The sequence below is a fragment of the Acinonyx jubatus genome, chromosome B4 (assembly GCF_027475565.1).
Source record: "Acinonyx jubatus isolate Ajub_Pintada_27869175 chromosome B4, VMU_Ajub_asm_v1.0, whole genome shotgun sequence".
Taxonomy (NCBI): domain Eukaryota; kingdom Metazoa; phylum Chordata; class Mammalia; order Carnivora; family Felidae; genus Acinonyx; species Acinonyx jubatus.
The window spans coordinates 119,183,083-119,199,793 of NC_069387.1; the positions used below are offsets into that span (position 1 = coordinate 119,183,083).

A 16,711-nucleotide genomic window follows, 5' to 3' on the forward strand; every position below is an offset into this window, starting at 1 on the left:
AAATGACCAATGGAATAAGAAAAATGTGTTCACATTGCTTTAGATTTCACCCATTTATCACCTTAATCCTACAAAGAGGCTTTAAAATCTTCACCAAATGGTCAGAACTCTGAATATTATGTATATCACATATTTGGTCTGATAATTATCTCCTCCTTTTACTCCTAACAATTACACTTAAGAAGTTAGTTATTGCATTATGGTGCCTAAAGCCAAAAAAAAAATTCTCAAAATAGGCCTTGTCACATAAAAAAATTAATTGGTTTCTTTGTTCCTACTTAGATTTTCATTAATTTGAGGACATAATTTAAGTGACAGTTAACTGTATAACCTTTGCATCTCCTTGTTAAAAAAGAAATCTCTATTTAAAAGTATAATTGAGAAAGTTTTCTGAAATATTTATTTTAAGGCATTAGCTTTCACTTTTCTTTTTGTATTATGAATTAATACAACTAGCCATCGGAAAAGACTGGCATATTGGTCACGGATTGCTACATAACAATCTACCCAAAATTTAGTAACTTAAAACCCATTTTACTTGTGCGTGATTCTTTTGTTTCAGCAATTATGCTGGGTTAAGCTGGTCAGTTCTTCCACTGGTTCCATTTAGAGTCAATATGTGGTTGCAGTCATTCTGTAAGGAAAGATAGTTAGACAAGGAACATGTAGATACATCTCCTCACCCCACCCCCCAAAATTCAAAAAGTAAAACAAGAAAAAAAAATAAAACAAGGTAATGGAAGAGAGAGTGTGACTTTCAGGGCACGAGAGTAACTGTCTTAGCTAACATATTCAGGAGGTGACATTTAAGTTGAGGCCCAAATGTTGGAAAGAAACAGGTTGTGCAAAAATCTAAGGGTCACATAAGCTAAAGTCCCGGGTAGTGGCAAGTTGAGTTTTTTCAAGGGCAGAAGAAAAGACAATGTTGCCGGTTTATAATGAACAAGAGGAAGAGAAGAGATAAGTACACTGGCATAGGGAGGACCAGACCATAGGAGAAGCAGTAGACCTTGGAAAGTAGTTAGGCTTTATATCAAATCTGTGGGAAGTTGGTGAAGAGTTTTAAGCAGAAGAGAGATGAGATTTTATTTATGTTTTAAAATATCCTTGCTATGTAGAGAATGAACTAAGGGGAGGAAGTGAAATTGGAATAGTCAGGAAACTCTCACAGTGGTCTTAGAAACAACTTCAGCACAGTGAGGGTGGTAAAGGATCAGATTCAGGATGACATTTGGGAAGAACAAAAACTTGATTGGAGATTGCACATGAAAGAAAGAGAGGATAGAGTATGCATCTCAAGTTTGTGACTTGAGAAATTAGATGTGTCAGTGCCATTTTTTAAGATGGAAAAGATGAGGAGGAAAGGAGATTTTTACTTAAAAGGGTATAGATCAAGAGTTCTTTTTGGGATATATTGGGTTTGAATTGTCTCTTAGACTCATATGGAGTCCTGTCATCTACCAACTAGGTTTGATGATCTACCTCAGTACTTTATAGTGTCGCTTTGTGATTAACCCCATCGTTGGGCAACTAAGACATAATGACCCTCATTTTCCTGACAAGTAACTGTGTCCCAAAGAAACTCAATGACTTCCCCAAGGCCACACAGCTGAAATGAAGACTTGAACCCAAGACCTGTATACAGTCCTGTAGGGCATTTTTATCCCTTGCCCAATCTCCTGCTCCAGTTTTTGTGGTCAAAGGGAGATGCCAGATAAGGATACCATTATTGAGGCTTTGCCCACATGCTCAAATTGTCATCCATATTTGAGGCAATATTCTACTAGCCACATGTGAGTATTTATATTTTGATTTTATTTAGTTAAAATTAAGTTAAAGTAAAAATTTACCTTCCTTTTTGTTTATCCACAGTTTAAGTGTTCAGTAGCTACATGTGACTAGTGGCTACCATATTGGATAGCATAATTAAAGAATATTTTTCATCATCTCAGAAATTTCTATTCAATAATACTAGACTCTACATAATTCATACCAAGTTAATTGTGAAAAAAGTCATATTCCAATAGCTATTGCCTAAGAAGAAAGTTTTTTAAAAAACGAGGTGGCATTTGCTTTAAAAGTAACACATTTCATGATAATCTTTAATTTCATACACAGCTGTAATGAACACCTTTTCCCAATTCACACCCTTGATTCTTTGTGTATTTCTCATTTTTCCTAATAAGAATAGAGGCTTCTCTGAGGAGAGAAGCTAGGTTCTTTCCACCTTTGCATTACCCTCACTCAAAATAAATACATGCATAACATTCACATCGCTTCCTACCCACCACCCACCTCACAGATAACACCCTCAGCTAACAGTTCTTTGCACAGAACAAGCAGAATGTTTACAACCAGCCACTGCTGTGGCCAGTTGGCTTCAGGAGAACATAAAACAGAGTGCAAATAACCACAGCTTTAGGGAGTCTATAGCTAAAACCTAATTTCATGGCATATTCTATTCCAAGTTTTTGCCCTTTCTAGCAGGGAGGAGATTGGGAGGCTCATCAGGTAAAACTGAAGGCTGCTTATCTCTGGAGGGTGGGGACCTTGGAGGGGAGATGGTGGGAACTTGAGATTTGCCTATTACTTGATGAAGAGGTGAGCAGGGCCTTCCTCACATGGTAAGATGAAAGTGTCCAGAAAATCCCGTTCACACCCACATGCATACAGGCAGGCATGTGCTCTCAGCAGTTCCTTTCACAAATGAATGGGAAAATTTGGAAGCGACGATGGGTTTTGAATCCTTCCTCAGTTGTATGACTTCAGGTATATTACATAAACACTCTAAAGAGTAGGAGAAGGAGATGTATGTGTAGAGCCTTGATCACATAATTATTCCTCTTCTCACCCTTTAGGGTGAAGGGGAGAATAAACCCAGAAAGAAATTGTATTTTCCCTTTGGAATTTTTTTAACAAGAGTGCCTGGGTGGCTTAGTCAGTTAAGTTTCCAGCTTCGGCTCAGGTCATGATCTCACCATTCATAGGTTCAAGCCCTGTTTTAGGCTCTGTGCTGACAGCTCAAACCTGGAGCCTGCTTCAAATTCTGTCTTTCCCTCTCTCTGTCCCCTCCCTGTTCGTGCTCTGTCTCAGTCTCTCAAAAATAAATAAACGTTAAAAATTTTTAATAAAAAATATTTCATGTTTTTTATAGGTGGTGCTTACATAAAAATTTCCTAAGTGTGTCAGTGAAGTTTCCTTCCTTTCCAGGCACCTAGTTCTCCCAGAGGCAGCTAGTATTTCCAGATGACTATGTGTCCATTCCATATTATCCTGTGCATGTGCAAGCAAATAAATACGTCATTACACTTATATCTTCCTTATATATGTGTTTTTCTCTTTGATACAAATAGCTGTGTGACTATTTTAAATCTTATTTTCCCCTATAGTATCTTGAAGATTTTTTTATATCTACCCTGAACACCTTCAGTCTCTTCACAGATTCAGAGTATTTCATTGTAGAATTGTACAATAACTTATTTATCTTAACGCCCACTGATGAATTGTTTAGGTCATTTTTAGAATTTTGCTGTTATAACCCATGCCATAATGAATGTTTTTGGTTATATGTCACTTTGCACATGGGTAAAGTGTATTTGTAGAATAAATTTCTAAAAGAATTGCTGGTCAGAAGATATGTATATATTATATATAACATAATTATATAGCTATTAATATAATTAGCCTATATATAATTTTGATAGACGTGGTCAAATGACCCTTGTAGAATTTGTACTAGTTTTCTGACCCATCAGTAATGTATGAAAGCAGAGTTTCTAAGCCTTTGTGGATCCCTGATACCTCTGAGACTGAGCTCCCAAGTTTTATGTTTACTGTAACAGCTCAGCTTACATAATGCATGCATGTGTGCATGCATGTATGTGTGTGATTTTATTTGAAGAAAGTTGTTTTGGCTAAGTTACTAAGGAAGACTTGAGAACAATGATGTCAAGAAACATCATTGTGCCTTCTCTTAGCCCTTCAGTTTGAAAGGGTGACATAGAAAATGAGATTGTTCCACATCCTGTAAGAAAACCCTTTGCAGCATAGAGAGAATGGTTCAGGTGGTAGCTGGAAAGATTAAATGGGTGGAAATATTTCCAGGAAGCAGTCAGTAGCTGCCAAGTTATAAAGAGGTGATAATTAGTCTCATAGCCCCCAATGTTAACAAGTGTTCTCCAGAAGGTCAGCTCATTTGAGCCAGTTGTCAACCCCTGTATTAGTGCTGGAAGTATAGAGATGAGCATGGCTAGTCCTTGCCCTCAAGTTCATCCAGAGAAGTCAGGCATGTAGGCAGGCAAATTCTCTATGATGTCATAGAAGCAACAGCAATGATGACAGCTAACTCTGAGAGCTTATTAAGCACCAGACAGTGAGGTTCTCCAATGCTCGTCATCTCACCTGATTCTACAGAAATGCCATGAGAGTGATTACGGTGTTATCCCCATTTCACAGATGAGGAAACCAAGATTCAGGGAAGTTGAGGGAGAGTCCCAATACCACATAGTATGTGACAGAGCTAGGGTTTAGTCTGTGGACTGTCTCACTTCAAAGTCTTAAAGGGAATAATGGGTAATATTAGAACTTAATGCTCATCTTCCTCTTCTATTAAATGTTTTTCTCCTTTCTCTTGTTATGACACCAAATTACTTTTCAGGGGAGGGGGGAGGGGGTCAAGGAAGACCCTTGGAGATGTGTCCTGAATCGATGCTCAAAGAATGACTAGAAGCAAGGAAAGCATTCCAGGCAAAGCAGCTCTTGGGCTGATCACAAGAGTCAGCCCTCAGGAATCAGGAGGTTTCTGACAAAGGGAGATGAGTGGAGTGGGTAAGAGGGCAGCCTCTGGAGCCACACTGCCTGAGTTTAAATCCTAGCTCTCCCCCTTAGTTGAGTGACTTTGGGTGCATCATTCACCTTCTCTGATTCTTCACCTGTAAGATGGATCTATAAAATATTATGTCCTGCGTTATTGTAAGGATTGAATGAGTTAATGTACCTGGAACATTTAGAATAGTGCTTGGCACATGCCCTATATATTTGTTCCCACTGTAGAATCTCCAAGCTCCAGGTACAACCTAGATATAAGGAAGAGGAAAACAAAATTTTGAAGCTCATCTGTGGTGCTTATTATAGAGAACTATTACATGAGCTCACAAAATGTAATGTGGTACTATAAAAGGAGGAGAAAGTAGAAAACTGTTTAATGGAGGAGGGACATGGGCTTTTAGGCCAGAATTGTCCTGTCAAGGATGGTCATGCTTATCAGCTTTCAGTTATCATCTAGTATTGTGAGTCAAAAATGGGCTTTTTTATTTGTCTATTTCTTTATGGCATCTTTATTTGGTATTAAAATGAGATAGTCTGTCTTAAAGAAGGTGGAAAAGCAGAGGAAGATAAGATAAAAGGAACTGCATTCAACGTAACTTTTGGTTTCCTCTCTTCCTCTTTGATGCGATAAAATGTTTTCAGAAAACCTTGAAGAAAATACAAGATAAGCTCTGCAGCTTTCTAATTCACCCACATAGCATTTATCTGTCATCCACCAAGTCAAATTACTTTTTCTGAGAACAGTTTTCTATAACATAATCCTGGGGAGTTGAAAGTGAGAGGAAAAATACTTCTCCAGGGAATCAGCTCACATGATTTATATTTTATCTTCATATTCTTTGGCCTTTCTCCCCTTTTTATGTTATCCCAAATTCATGTTCCCAGTTGTTCCCAAACTAAACCCTATGCCCGGACTATCTTCTGTAGGCCAGTTTTATTTTTTCCTTCCACCATCTGAACAACTCTTGGAAATCTATCCACTTGAAGAAAAACATTGGCAAATTTCCCCAACATTAACCCCAAAGGCCCTCAGTTACTACAATTCAGAAACCTGTACCTGTATTTGTACCAGCCACTCAATAGATCCTGGGGCTACAGAAATTAGTATGATTAAGCCTTGTGTCCTGAATGAGTTCACAGTCTTGTGTGAGATACAGACCTGCAAAGAGAGGTTGATTCTGCCTATCTCAGCCATACAATCATGTTCATTTCCTTTATGGTTTGTCTCCCCCCCCTAGACTGTAAGCCTCTCAAAGACTAAGTTTTTATCTGTTTTGTTTACTACTGTGTAATCAGTACCCTGGATAGTGCCCTCAATAAACATTTGTTGAATGAATGAGTGAATAAATGAATGAAAACAAATGAATTACAACAGAGAATAATCAGTAAATTGATGTGCTTACAAGAGAAGAAGGAGCACAGAGGAGGGAGTACTGAACTCTTGCCGGGGAGCAGTGGAGTTGGAGGGGTGAGGAGGCCTGCTGGGGGAGGTGACTTCTGAGCTTGGTTCTGAAGGTAATGGCTGCCAACCTTGATATGCCTTGCATGGTGTCTGACTCAGAGGAGGTACCCAATAAAAGTTTTCTGAGTTAATAAACTTTACAATTTATGAAGCAGTTATACTTATAGTATCTCTAATATTGTACCACTTATCACTTAACACATCCTGGGAAGGGAGGACATGGCCACTTCGTGCTGGATTATGTGGTTTTAGAAGCTCTGTCACCTGAAAAACCTCTCAGTAGGGTAGGGACATCTGGAAAACCCAGTGTCTTGGTGTGTGATGCCTGTAAGAAACTTTAGAGGCTGGGTCAGCCACTGGCTGAGAAAGAAAGCAATTTTAAGTATTGCTTTAGGAGAGGAGTCCCATCCAGCAAGGCGTGTGGGAATGGAACAGAGGCCCTGAGCCAGACCAGAGCTTATTACCTAACTTCCATATCTACCACCCAAACCAGCTTGAGATCTTAAAATTTCTGAAAAATCAGGTGGTTGACTTGACAGGGAAGGAGGTGGGTTAGAAGACAAGAGGAGATAAAAACAAAATAAATTTTTGGTTGAATTTATCTAATGACCTTACTGAGGGGAAAAAAACAATGATGACAACAAACAACAACAACAAAAAAAACAAGATATGAGGCCTAGACTTACTGCTAGTTTATTTTAAGTATTCTTAATTGTTTTTAGCTCCAGCTCCTTCCTGACATAATTATATTAATGCTCAGGAGACTAAGAACTGAAACTACTGAGATTGTGAGCCTCCTACCTCTGGTGTGATTTCTGGGCTCTCTCATGCTATTCCAGACCCACCCTCCGTGACTGATTGAAGACACCTCTGTATGAGTAACACCAAATTATGTCAAAGATTAGATTCATCACCTCCAATTAACCTTCAGCTTGTGTTTTCAATATGTGTGTGCAGCTTCATCATACACAACAAAGACACTTTCTTCAACAATGCCACAAGAAGTAGAATCGTACATCACATTTTACAAAGAATAAAGTATGAAGAAGGAAAAAACAAAATTGGTAAGTAGCATATTAGTATAATAAGCTACATTTGATTTGGGAGATTACAGACTTTTTTTCCTTTGGTTTTATAAAGTGTATATCAATTCTATAACTTCTCATGATTTATAAAACCTCTACTCCCCTGATGGATAACTCACAAGTGTAAAACCTTGATAGCACCCTTAGATCTTTTAAAAATAGCATGTTATCTCATGTATGTAAGATCAGGGAAAAATTCTCTTAGTTCAATAAATATTTATGGTGTTCCCATTATGTGCCAGGCAGTGGGCTAGATGTTGGGGGAGATGGGCATGGTTATCTTATGGAGCATATGTTCAAGAAGTTAAAAGCCAGCAATAAACAAATAAGTAAATACAGTGAATAACATGAAGAAATTGAAATGGGTGATCTTACAGAGATAGACTGGCAAGGGGTGGAGGGTGGAGATCAAGATGAGATGGAGTGGTCAAAGGAAGCTTCACTGAGAAGCCAGGATTTGAACTGATACCTGATGACAAGAAGGGGACAACATGGGAAGATAGCGGGGGAGTTGTTCTAGGCAAGTGCAGAGATGAACTGTCACACATAAGGAAATTCTCCAAGTAATCACTTCCTCCATTAAATAACTTCCATTATTCTTTTTTTTTAAATGAAATTTATTGTCAGATTGGTTTCCATACAACACCCAGTGCTCATACCAGCAGGTGCCCTCCTCAATACCCATCACCCACTTTCCCCTCCCTCCCACCCCCATAAACCCTCAGTTTATTCTCAGTTTTTAAGCGTCTCTTATGGTTTACCTCCCTCCCTCTCTAACTTTTTTTTCCCTTCCCCTCCCCCATGGTCTTCTGTTAAGTTTCTCAGGATCCACGTAAGAGTGAAAACACATGGTATCTGTCTTTCTCTGTTTGACTTATTTCACTTAGCATATTCTTATATATGTATTTTATTTTTCATTTTATTTAACTTCATTTTTAAATTCCACTATAATTAATATACAGTGTGGTGTTGATTTCAGGTGTACAATATAGTGATTCAACAATTCTATGCACAGTGCTCATCATAATAAGTGCTCATCCCCTTTGCCTATTTCACACACACACACACACACACACACACACACACACACACCCAGTAACTACTAAGTTGTCTCTGTAATTAAGAGTCTATCATTTGGTTTGTTTCCTTTATTTCTTTGTTTTGTTTCTTATATTCTACATATAAGTGAAATCATATGGTTTTTGTCTTTCTCTGACTTCACTTAGTATTATACCCTCTAGATCCATCTATGTTGTTGCAAATGGCATGATTTCATTCTTTTTTAATGGCTGAGTATTATTCTAGTGTGTGTGTGTGTGTGTGTGTGTGTGTGTAAATATATAAACGCACAACGCATCTGTGTCCATTCATCTATCAATGGACATTCACAGTTCATATTTGGGACTTTTTTATGAGAATCTTTCCATATTATTTTATCACATTTTCTACATTATTAAACAGATTATCATCTATCAGGAGGATTTGGGTGGCTTTGTCCTTATTTCTGTCCAAACAAGCTTTTTATCAGTAGTTTGAATAATGACCTATATCACTCAGGATCTAGTCAGGAGACAAAAATCACACATAATTTTTATAGGGAAAATTTAATATAAAAACTATGACAGAGGATTGGAGTAATCAGGGATTGGCTAGTAAAGGGTAAAGAGAACTCTAAAGGATAAAGAAATAGCAGATATTAAGAGCATCTGCCACTTTTGGGAAGACTCCCCCCAGCAAAGCTGTGATTCAGACTCTGCTGGAAATGGTGCGGCTGTGGTTCACTAGGTGGCAGAGCAGTGTTCTGGAGTTGCTGGCAGAAATTGCCTGGAGGGGCTCCAGGGAAGCCATTCATTGGGAGGTGTTGCACCAACAGCACTGCTCTGTGAAACTGTTTAAGGAAATACCTGCGCTTGGGACAGTACCATGTGCTACCGGCCACCATGCACTGCAGGAAGTTGGTGCCGTAGAAGCCATGTGTTGCAGAAGCCTGCTGAGAGGAGCATACTGGTACCAGGAAGGCAAACTCCTTACTCTTCCAGAGTCCTTCCAGTGCCCTTTACTGACAAAGCCTAACATTGTACAGCCTGGTAAAGAAAAAATATTTACAAGGTCCAGCTCCATTATTGCAAAGTAGGCAATGAAAATATATTTGGAATTAAGAGGCAAATAAATTGATACCTGGCATATGGCTTAAACAGCCTACCCATCAAGCTTTCAGGTCGGGTAGACTCTGGAGGGATGCATTAAATATGTTTGTCTTTGGAGTCCAGAGCATAAGAGATCTCAGTGATCTGGAAATCTTAGCCAAATCCAACAAGGTGACATTTAATAGTTTGTAAATGTAAAGTCCTACACTCGAATTCAGCAAAACAACTCCCCTGGTACAGTGTGGGAGAAATGTTGCTCAACAACATCATGAGAGGAACAGACTTGAGAGGCTTAGTTGAATGCAAGCTCAGTGAGTCATTAGTATGGTGAAGCTGCCAAAAACTGCTTTGATCCCAAGCTGCATAAATTAAAATATAATACAGAGAAAATGAGAGCTATCTAGTCCAAATCTGAAAACACCTGAAATAATAAGTTCAGTGAGAGTCCATGTAGGTGGGTATCGTAAAATTGAACCTGATTTAGGTCTTTATTAACTTCAGTGGGGTTGTGGGTTAGCACATCTTTATATTTTCTGCAACAGTCAACCATCCTTGAGACACATCCTCTCCATAAAGTCCTCCATGACCATTCCAGCTTGAAGGTATTCTTTCTTCTTCCTGTGAATTCCTATGGCAACTACTTCTGGAATGTTTATTTAATAAGCAACCATGTACAACTCTTCTTTCATTATCTTGAATTCTTTATTTTCAATGATATTGTGAAAATTCTACCATGCAAAAAGAACCACCATTAATATTTTGGTGTATTAAATAACTTAAAAGAAAGGATAAGAACCATATGATCTTCTCAATAGATGCAGAAAAAGCATTTGACAAAGTATAGCATCCATTCTTGACAAAAACTCTCAACAAAGTAGGGATAGATGGAACATACCTCAACATCATAAAGGCCATATATAAAAGACCATGCTAATCTCATCCTCAGTGGGGAAAAACTGAGAGTCTTCTCCCTATGGTCAGGAACAAGACAAGGATGTCCACTCTTACCATTACTATTTAACATAGTACTGGAAGTCTTAGCCTCAGCAATGAGACCACAAAAAGAAATAAAAGGCAGCTAAATCAGCAAGGAAGAAGTCAAGCTTTTACTATTTGCAAACAAAATGATACTCTATGTAAAAAACCCAAAAGACTCCACCAAAAATTGCTAGAACTAATACATGAATTCAACAAAATCACAGGTTATAAAATCAATGTACAAAAATCTGTTGCATTTCTATACATCAGTAATGAGGCAGCAGAAAAAGAAATCAAGGAATCAATCCCATTTGCAACTGCACCAAAAACAAGAGACCTAGGAACAAACCTAACCAAAGAAGTAAAAGACCTGTACTCTGAAAACTACAGAAAGAAATTGAAGAGGGTACAAGGAAATGGAAATGCATTCCATGCACATGGCTGGGAAGAACAAAGATTGTTAAAATGTCTATACTATCCAAAGCAGTCTACACATCTACTGCAATCCCCATCAAAATACCACCAGCATTTTCCACAGTGGTAGAAAAAAAAACAATTGTGAAATTTGTATAGAACCACAAAAGACCCCAAATAGCCAAAGCAATCCCAAAAAAGAATGAAACTGGAGGCATCATGATTCCAGATTTCAAGCTATTTTATAAAGCTGTAGTCATCAAGATAGTATGGTACTGACACAAAAACAGATCAATGGAACAGAATTAGAAAACTCAGAAATGGACCCACAATTATATGGTCAACTCATATTTGACTAAGCAGGAAAGAATTTCCAATGGAAAAAAGGCCGTGTCTTCAACAAATGGTGTTGGGAAAACTGGACAGCAACATGCATAAGAATGAAATCAACCACTTTCTTATACCATATACAAAAATAAATTCAAAATAGATTTAAAAAACCTAAATGTGAGGCAAGAAACTATCAAAATCCTAGGGGAGAATACAGGCAGCAACTTCTTTGACCTCAGCTATAGCAACTTCTTACTAGACACATCTCCAAAGGCAAAGGAAACAAAAGCAAAAACGAACTGTTGGGACTTCATCAAAATAAAAAGCTTCTGCCCAGCAAAGGAAACAATCAACAAAACTAAAAGGCATCCTATGGAATAGGGGAAGATATTTGCAAATGACCTATCAGATAAAAGGTTAGTATCCAAAATCCATAAAGAACTCCTCAAACTCATCACCCAGAAAACAAATAATCCAGTGAAGAAATGGGCAGAAGACAGGAATAGACTCTTTTCCAAAGAAGACATACATATGGCCAGCAGACACATGAAAAGATGCTCACCATCACTCATCATCAGGGAAATGCAAATCAAAACCACAGTGGGATACCACCTCACACCTGTCAGAATGGCTAAACTCAACAACATAAATATTAATTACTTTTTAAATATGTATCCCCTATTTGCTCATGTAATTTTAACAAACAAGATATATTACACTTCCCTTTTATCATAACTTTTTCAGTTAACATTGTATCATAAAAATGCTAGGAAAGAAATGAGCAGAAGTGAAATGATTATGATAGTAGCTATTCTGAATTATTTCATAAAATACAAATTTTTAAAAACAGTGCCTTCGCTAATATTGGTGCTATAACTTGCAACACATCTCACAATTTATTATAACATGCTAGTGTATTGAGACTGTAGCTAAAAACTGCTAGTCTGGACAGTAAGCTCTTTAGTTGTAAATACGCTGCCTTATTCATCTTCGTATCATCATTGCCTAGCACACTCTCTGGCACATAGTATGAGTGCTTCTTGAACTGAATTGAAAATGTTTTAAACACAATGTCTAATCATCAGCATCCTTAGACAGTAAAAAATTGTGTACAATGAGGCCATTCATCAATAACTTAACTTTTGCATCTCAAAATGTGAGCTATTTTTACAAATAGTCAAGATGAAGACCAAAGGACCGAGACAGTGATTTGTAAATATTCTGGAGGAGTGTGGGAAATGTATTGTTACCAGTTATAAATGATCTTTGTAAAAGTTTCTCATTTGTTAAAAGGAGAATTCTATTCAAGAACCCCAATGCTTTTTATCTTTTAAGCTTTTATTTAAATTCCAGTTAGTTAACATAGTGTGTAATAATAGTTTCAAGGGTACAACATAGTGATTCAACGCTTCAACCCAACATCCAGTGCTCATCACAAGTGCACTCCTTAATCCCCATCACCTGTTTCACCCATCGCCACCCCCCCCCCCCATCTGGTAACTATCAATTTGTTCTCTATAGTTAAGAGTCTGTTTCTTGGTTTGCCCCTCCCTCTTTTTTTCCCCTTTGCTCATTTGTTTTGTTTCTTAACTTCCACACATGAGTGAAATCACTTGGTATTTGTCTTTGACTGACTGACTTATATTGCTTAGCGTAATACTAACTCTATCCATGTCATTGCAAATAGCAAGATTTCATTCTTCTTTATGACTGAGGAAAAAGTCCATTGTGTGTGTGTGTACACATATATATGTGTGTATGTGGTACACACATATATATCTCACATACTCTTTATTCATTCATCAGGTCAGTGCTTTGAAAATTGGTAATGATGACCTGGAGAAGTATCTAATTTAGAAATGACCAATCAGAGAGTAAATTATTAACACAGAGTCAGGCATTGTGCTAAAAAACATGGAGTAAAAGTACAAATGCTCGGTTGACTCAGTGTTTCATTGTCATCTTTGGTTTTGTAAATAAAAGAAATAACATATTAGAAGAAATTTTAATCTATTGATAGAATGTTTATCTAATGTTATTTTCTACCTAAACTCTTTCTGAAAGTGACATCTTCCATGAGCTAATAGTGACCAAAAATAATACAAAAATACTGATTTGTAAACATGATTCATAAGGATATTTTGCTGGAGTGTAAACTACACTATGTAAGTTTTCCTGATTCACTCTGAATTTGTTACAACTGTGAAAATCAAACCTGTTGAAATCCATTTTCAAAATAGAGCAATTAATAGATCAACTAAGATTTTTTAACAATATAAGTACATGAAATAACTTTTGAAATTGACTTGTATTTTCAAAATTGGTACTCAAAGGGGAAGTTAGTGGAGTAGCAGACTTCAAGTAGGAACTATTTTCTCATTTTGCAGGACTTTGATAAATTATGATACGCTTACAGAGGTCATCAACAGAGTCTCTTATTAGGTCCCTGTCAATTCTGTTTTTTCTAATATCTGGGATGTTTGAAAGTTGGTTGCTGAGATATGTGGAATTCTCAATAGAGACTCCAGGGAATCAGAGTTTTCCACATAATCATTTTTATTCATTTGTTGCAAAGGTATTTATTGAGGGCCTCCTGCCTGCTAGACAAAATACAAAAGCAATACAGATACTTGTACTTCACATGTTTTCCTTAGACATTTAGTGTTAATGTCAAGCATCTTAAAACACAGTACTATGTTACGGTGGTTAAAAGTACCTGAACATTGATTGACCCTCCATCAGTAAAAAGTGAATCAGTGTATGTTCTATCTCCCACTGAGGCTAAGCCTATGCACTCTAATCAGGATCTAAAGCATAGGGAGCATTCCCCTATTAGTCACTTGAGAGACATTGTTCTAGTCAACTTCTTTGAGGTACATTTTAGGAAGTAGCATAATTCTTGATCTGAAAGAAACTTCAAAGGTCAACACATTCAACTTCCACTGATGGCCAAGAAGGAGTGACAGGCACAAGATTTACTCCCCCACCTGAAACGATCAAAGGGAAAACAGAAAAAAAAGTATGAGACTACTATTTTCAAGACATCAAATGTTGGGCAGCCAAGAATAGGGATCCCTGAGAAACAGAAAACAAATAAGGTGAGCCCCATAATTGTCTCCACTTGCTACTTTGACATAGTTTCTAGATAGCAGTCTAGGGAAGGAGAACCCAGGCAGAACCTGGTAGCCTGCCTGAGTTGAGAAGATGTTGCTGAGAGTCCAAGGAGACCAAGGCAGTTAGAGTTCACAGAACAGAGTACCATAAAGTAGAAAGTTCCACCAAGAGAGAACTCTGAAGATCAGCAGCAGGTCCCCCCTCAAGTATTTAGCTGACTACTGATTAGTGGATATGTATTAGGAAACTATCCAAAGTCAGTGAAAGAACAACCACAAAGGATTTCCAGTGTTATTGGAACACCTCATCATTCGCAGAGCATGGAACATAAATGCTCTAAAGAGCTCAATCCAAAATCGAGAAGTTAATACACCGAGTAAAAAAAAAAAAAAAAAGCAAGGCCTAATTCTTTGCTGCCTGCAAGAAACACACTTTAAATATAAAGACAGAAATAGGTTAAAAGTAAAAGGTTCAAAAAAGTTATACCATGCCAACCAAAAGAAAGCTGAAGAGGCTATACTGATACCAGATAAAAATAGATTTCAGAGAAAAGAATATTACCAGGGATAAAAATGAATTTAGTCAATTCATCAGAAGGACATAACAATCCTAAAAGCCTACAGCTTCAAACGACACGAAGCAAAAACTGACAGAAATGCAAAGAGAAATAGACAACTTCACAGTTATAGTCATGTATTTCCAATACTTCTTTCTCAGTGATTAATAGAATAAATAGACAGAAAATCAGTAGGAGTTAGAAGACCTGAATAACATTACCAGTGAACTTAATTGATCTTTTAGATCAGTCCACTACCAACAACAGCAGAATATGTATTTTTTTTCAAGTACACCTAGAACATTACCAAGATTGGCATATTTGGGGGGGAATAAAACATGATTGATGGATTTAAAGGGATTCAAGTCCTATAGAGTATGTTTTTTGACCACAGAGGAAGTAGATTATATGTTAATAAGATAATTTCTGGAAATTTTACAAATATTTAAAACTAATACACTTTTAAATAGCTCATCAGTGGAAGAAGAAATCAAAAGAGAAGTCAGTGTGTTGTATTCAATGAAAAAACAACATATGAAAAAGTGTGCAGTACTTAGGAAGAAATTTATAATACTATATGGCTGTATATGAAAAGAAATGCCCAAATTAATGATCTCCCCTTCCACCTTAAGAAACAAAAAGAAAAGGGAATTAAAGTAGGTAGGTGAAAGGAAATAATAAAAGAGAAGAAATCAGTGAAATAGAAAACAGAAAAAACAATAGAAAAAATCATTGAAACCAAAAGCTGTTTCTTTGGGGAAAAATATAAAATAAACAAAAAAATTTATAAACCTTGTGGTGGATACACCCAAGGTGACTTCCCAGTGAGTCATGCCCTGTGTAATTCCTTCTCCTTAAGTGTGAGCAGAAACTGTAGCTTAAATTTAACCAATAGAATATTGAAAAGGTGATTGTGTCACTCCTGTGATTATGTTACATTACAAAGCTTAAGAGATCTTCCAGATGTGGAAAAGTTCTTAATCAGTTTGACTTTGACTTAATCAAAAGGAAGATCATTCTGGGTGGGCCTGACCTAATCAGGTTTAGGCCTGTCCCCAGCTCAGAAACTTGCAGTGACACAGATTCCCTCTCTCCTTTGCTGGTTTTGATCAAGCAAGTTGCCATGAATATTGTAGCCACAAGGAAATCAATTCTGTCAATCATGTAAGGCAGCTTGGAAGTGGCTCCTTTCCTAGCTGAACTTCCAGGTAAGAATGCAGTATAGCCAAAACTTTTGCTTTGGCTTTGTGAGACCCAAAACAGAGAACCTAGGTGAAGCATATCCAGACTTCTGACTAAAAGAAGCTGTGAGATAATAATGTTTTTAGCTACAATATATCTTATAATTTGTTACACAGTGATAGAACACTAATGCAAACTTCTAGCCAGGCTTATCAGGTAGTAAAGAGAGAAAACACAAATTCCTAAATTTCTAGGAATAGGAAAGGTGATCTCACCAAAAATTTTCTGAATATTTTTAATAATCTTTTATTATGAATAATCTTTTGTCAATAAATTTTACAACTTAAAGGGACAAATTTCTTGACAGATGAAAATAATCAAAACCCATTCAAGAAGAAATAACCTTGTGTTGTTGATTTTGGCCATTCTGACAGGTGTGGGGTGATATCGCATTGTAGTTTTGATTTGCACTTTTCCTGATGATCAGTAATGTTGAGCATCTTTTCATGTGTTTCTCGGCCATCTGGATGTCTTTTGAAAAATGTCTATTCATGTCTTCTGCACATTTTTAAATTGGGTTATTTGTTTTTTGGGTGTTGAGTTGTGTAAGTTCTTT

The 16,711-nt window shown here is 37.1% G+C and overlaps 1 protein-coding gene across 7 annotated transcripts in view; it reads left to right on the plus strand.

The window, feature by feature from the left end:
* The window catches only part of ANO4 (anoctamin 4), a 412,471-nt gene that overhangs the window by 295,444 nt on the left and 100,316 nt on the right, over window positions 1–16,711 (plus strand). For all 7 annotated transcript variants that reach the window (XM_027071002.2, XM_027071003.2, XM_027071004.2 and 4 more), the window contains one exon: window positions 7,247–7,353. In XM_027071002.2, coding sequence (XP_026926803.1) covers window positions 7,247–7,353 — 107 coding nt within the window. The remainder of the gene's footprint in view (window positions 1–7,246; window positions 7,354–16,711) is intronic.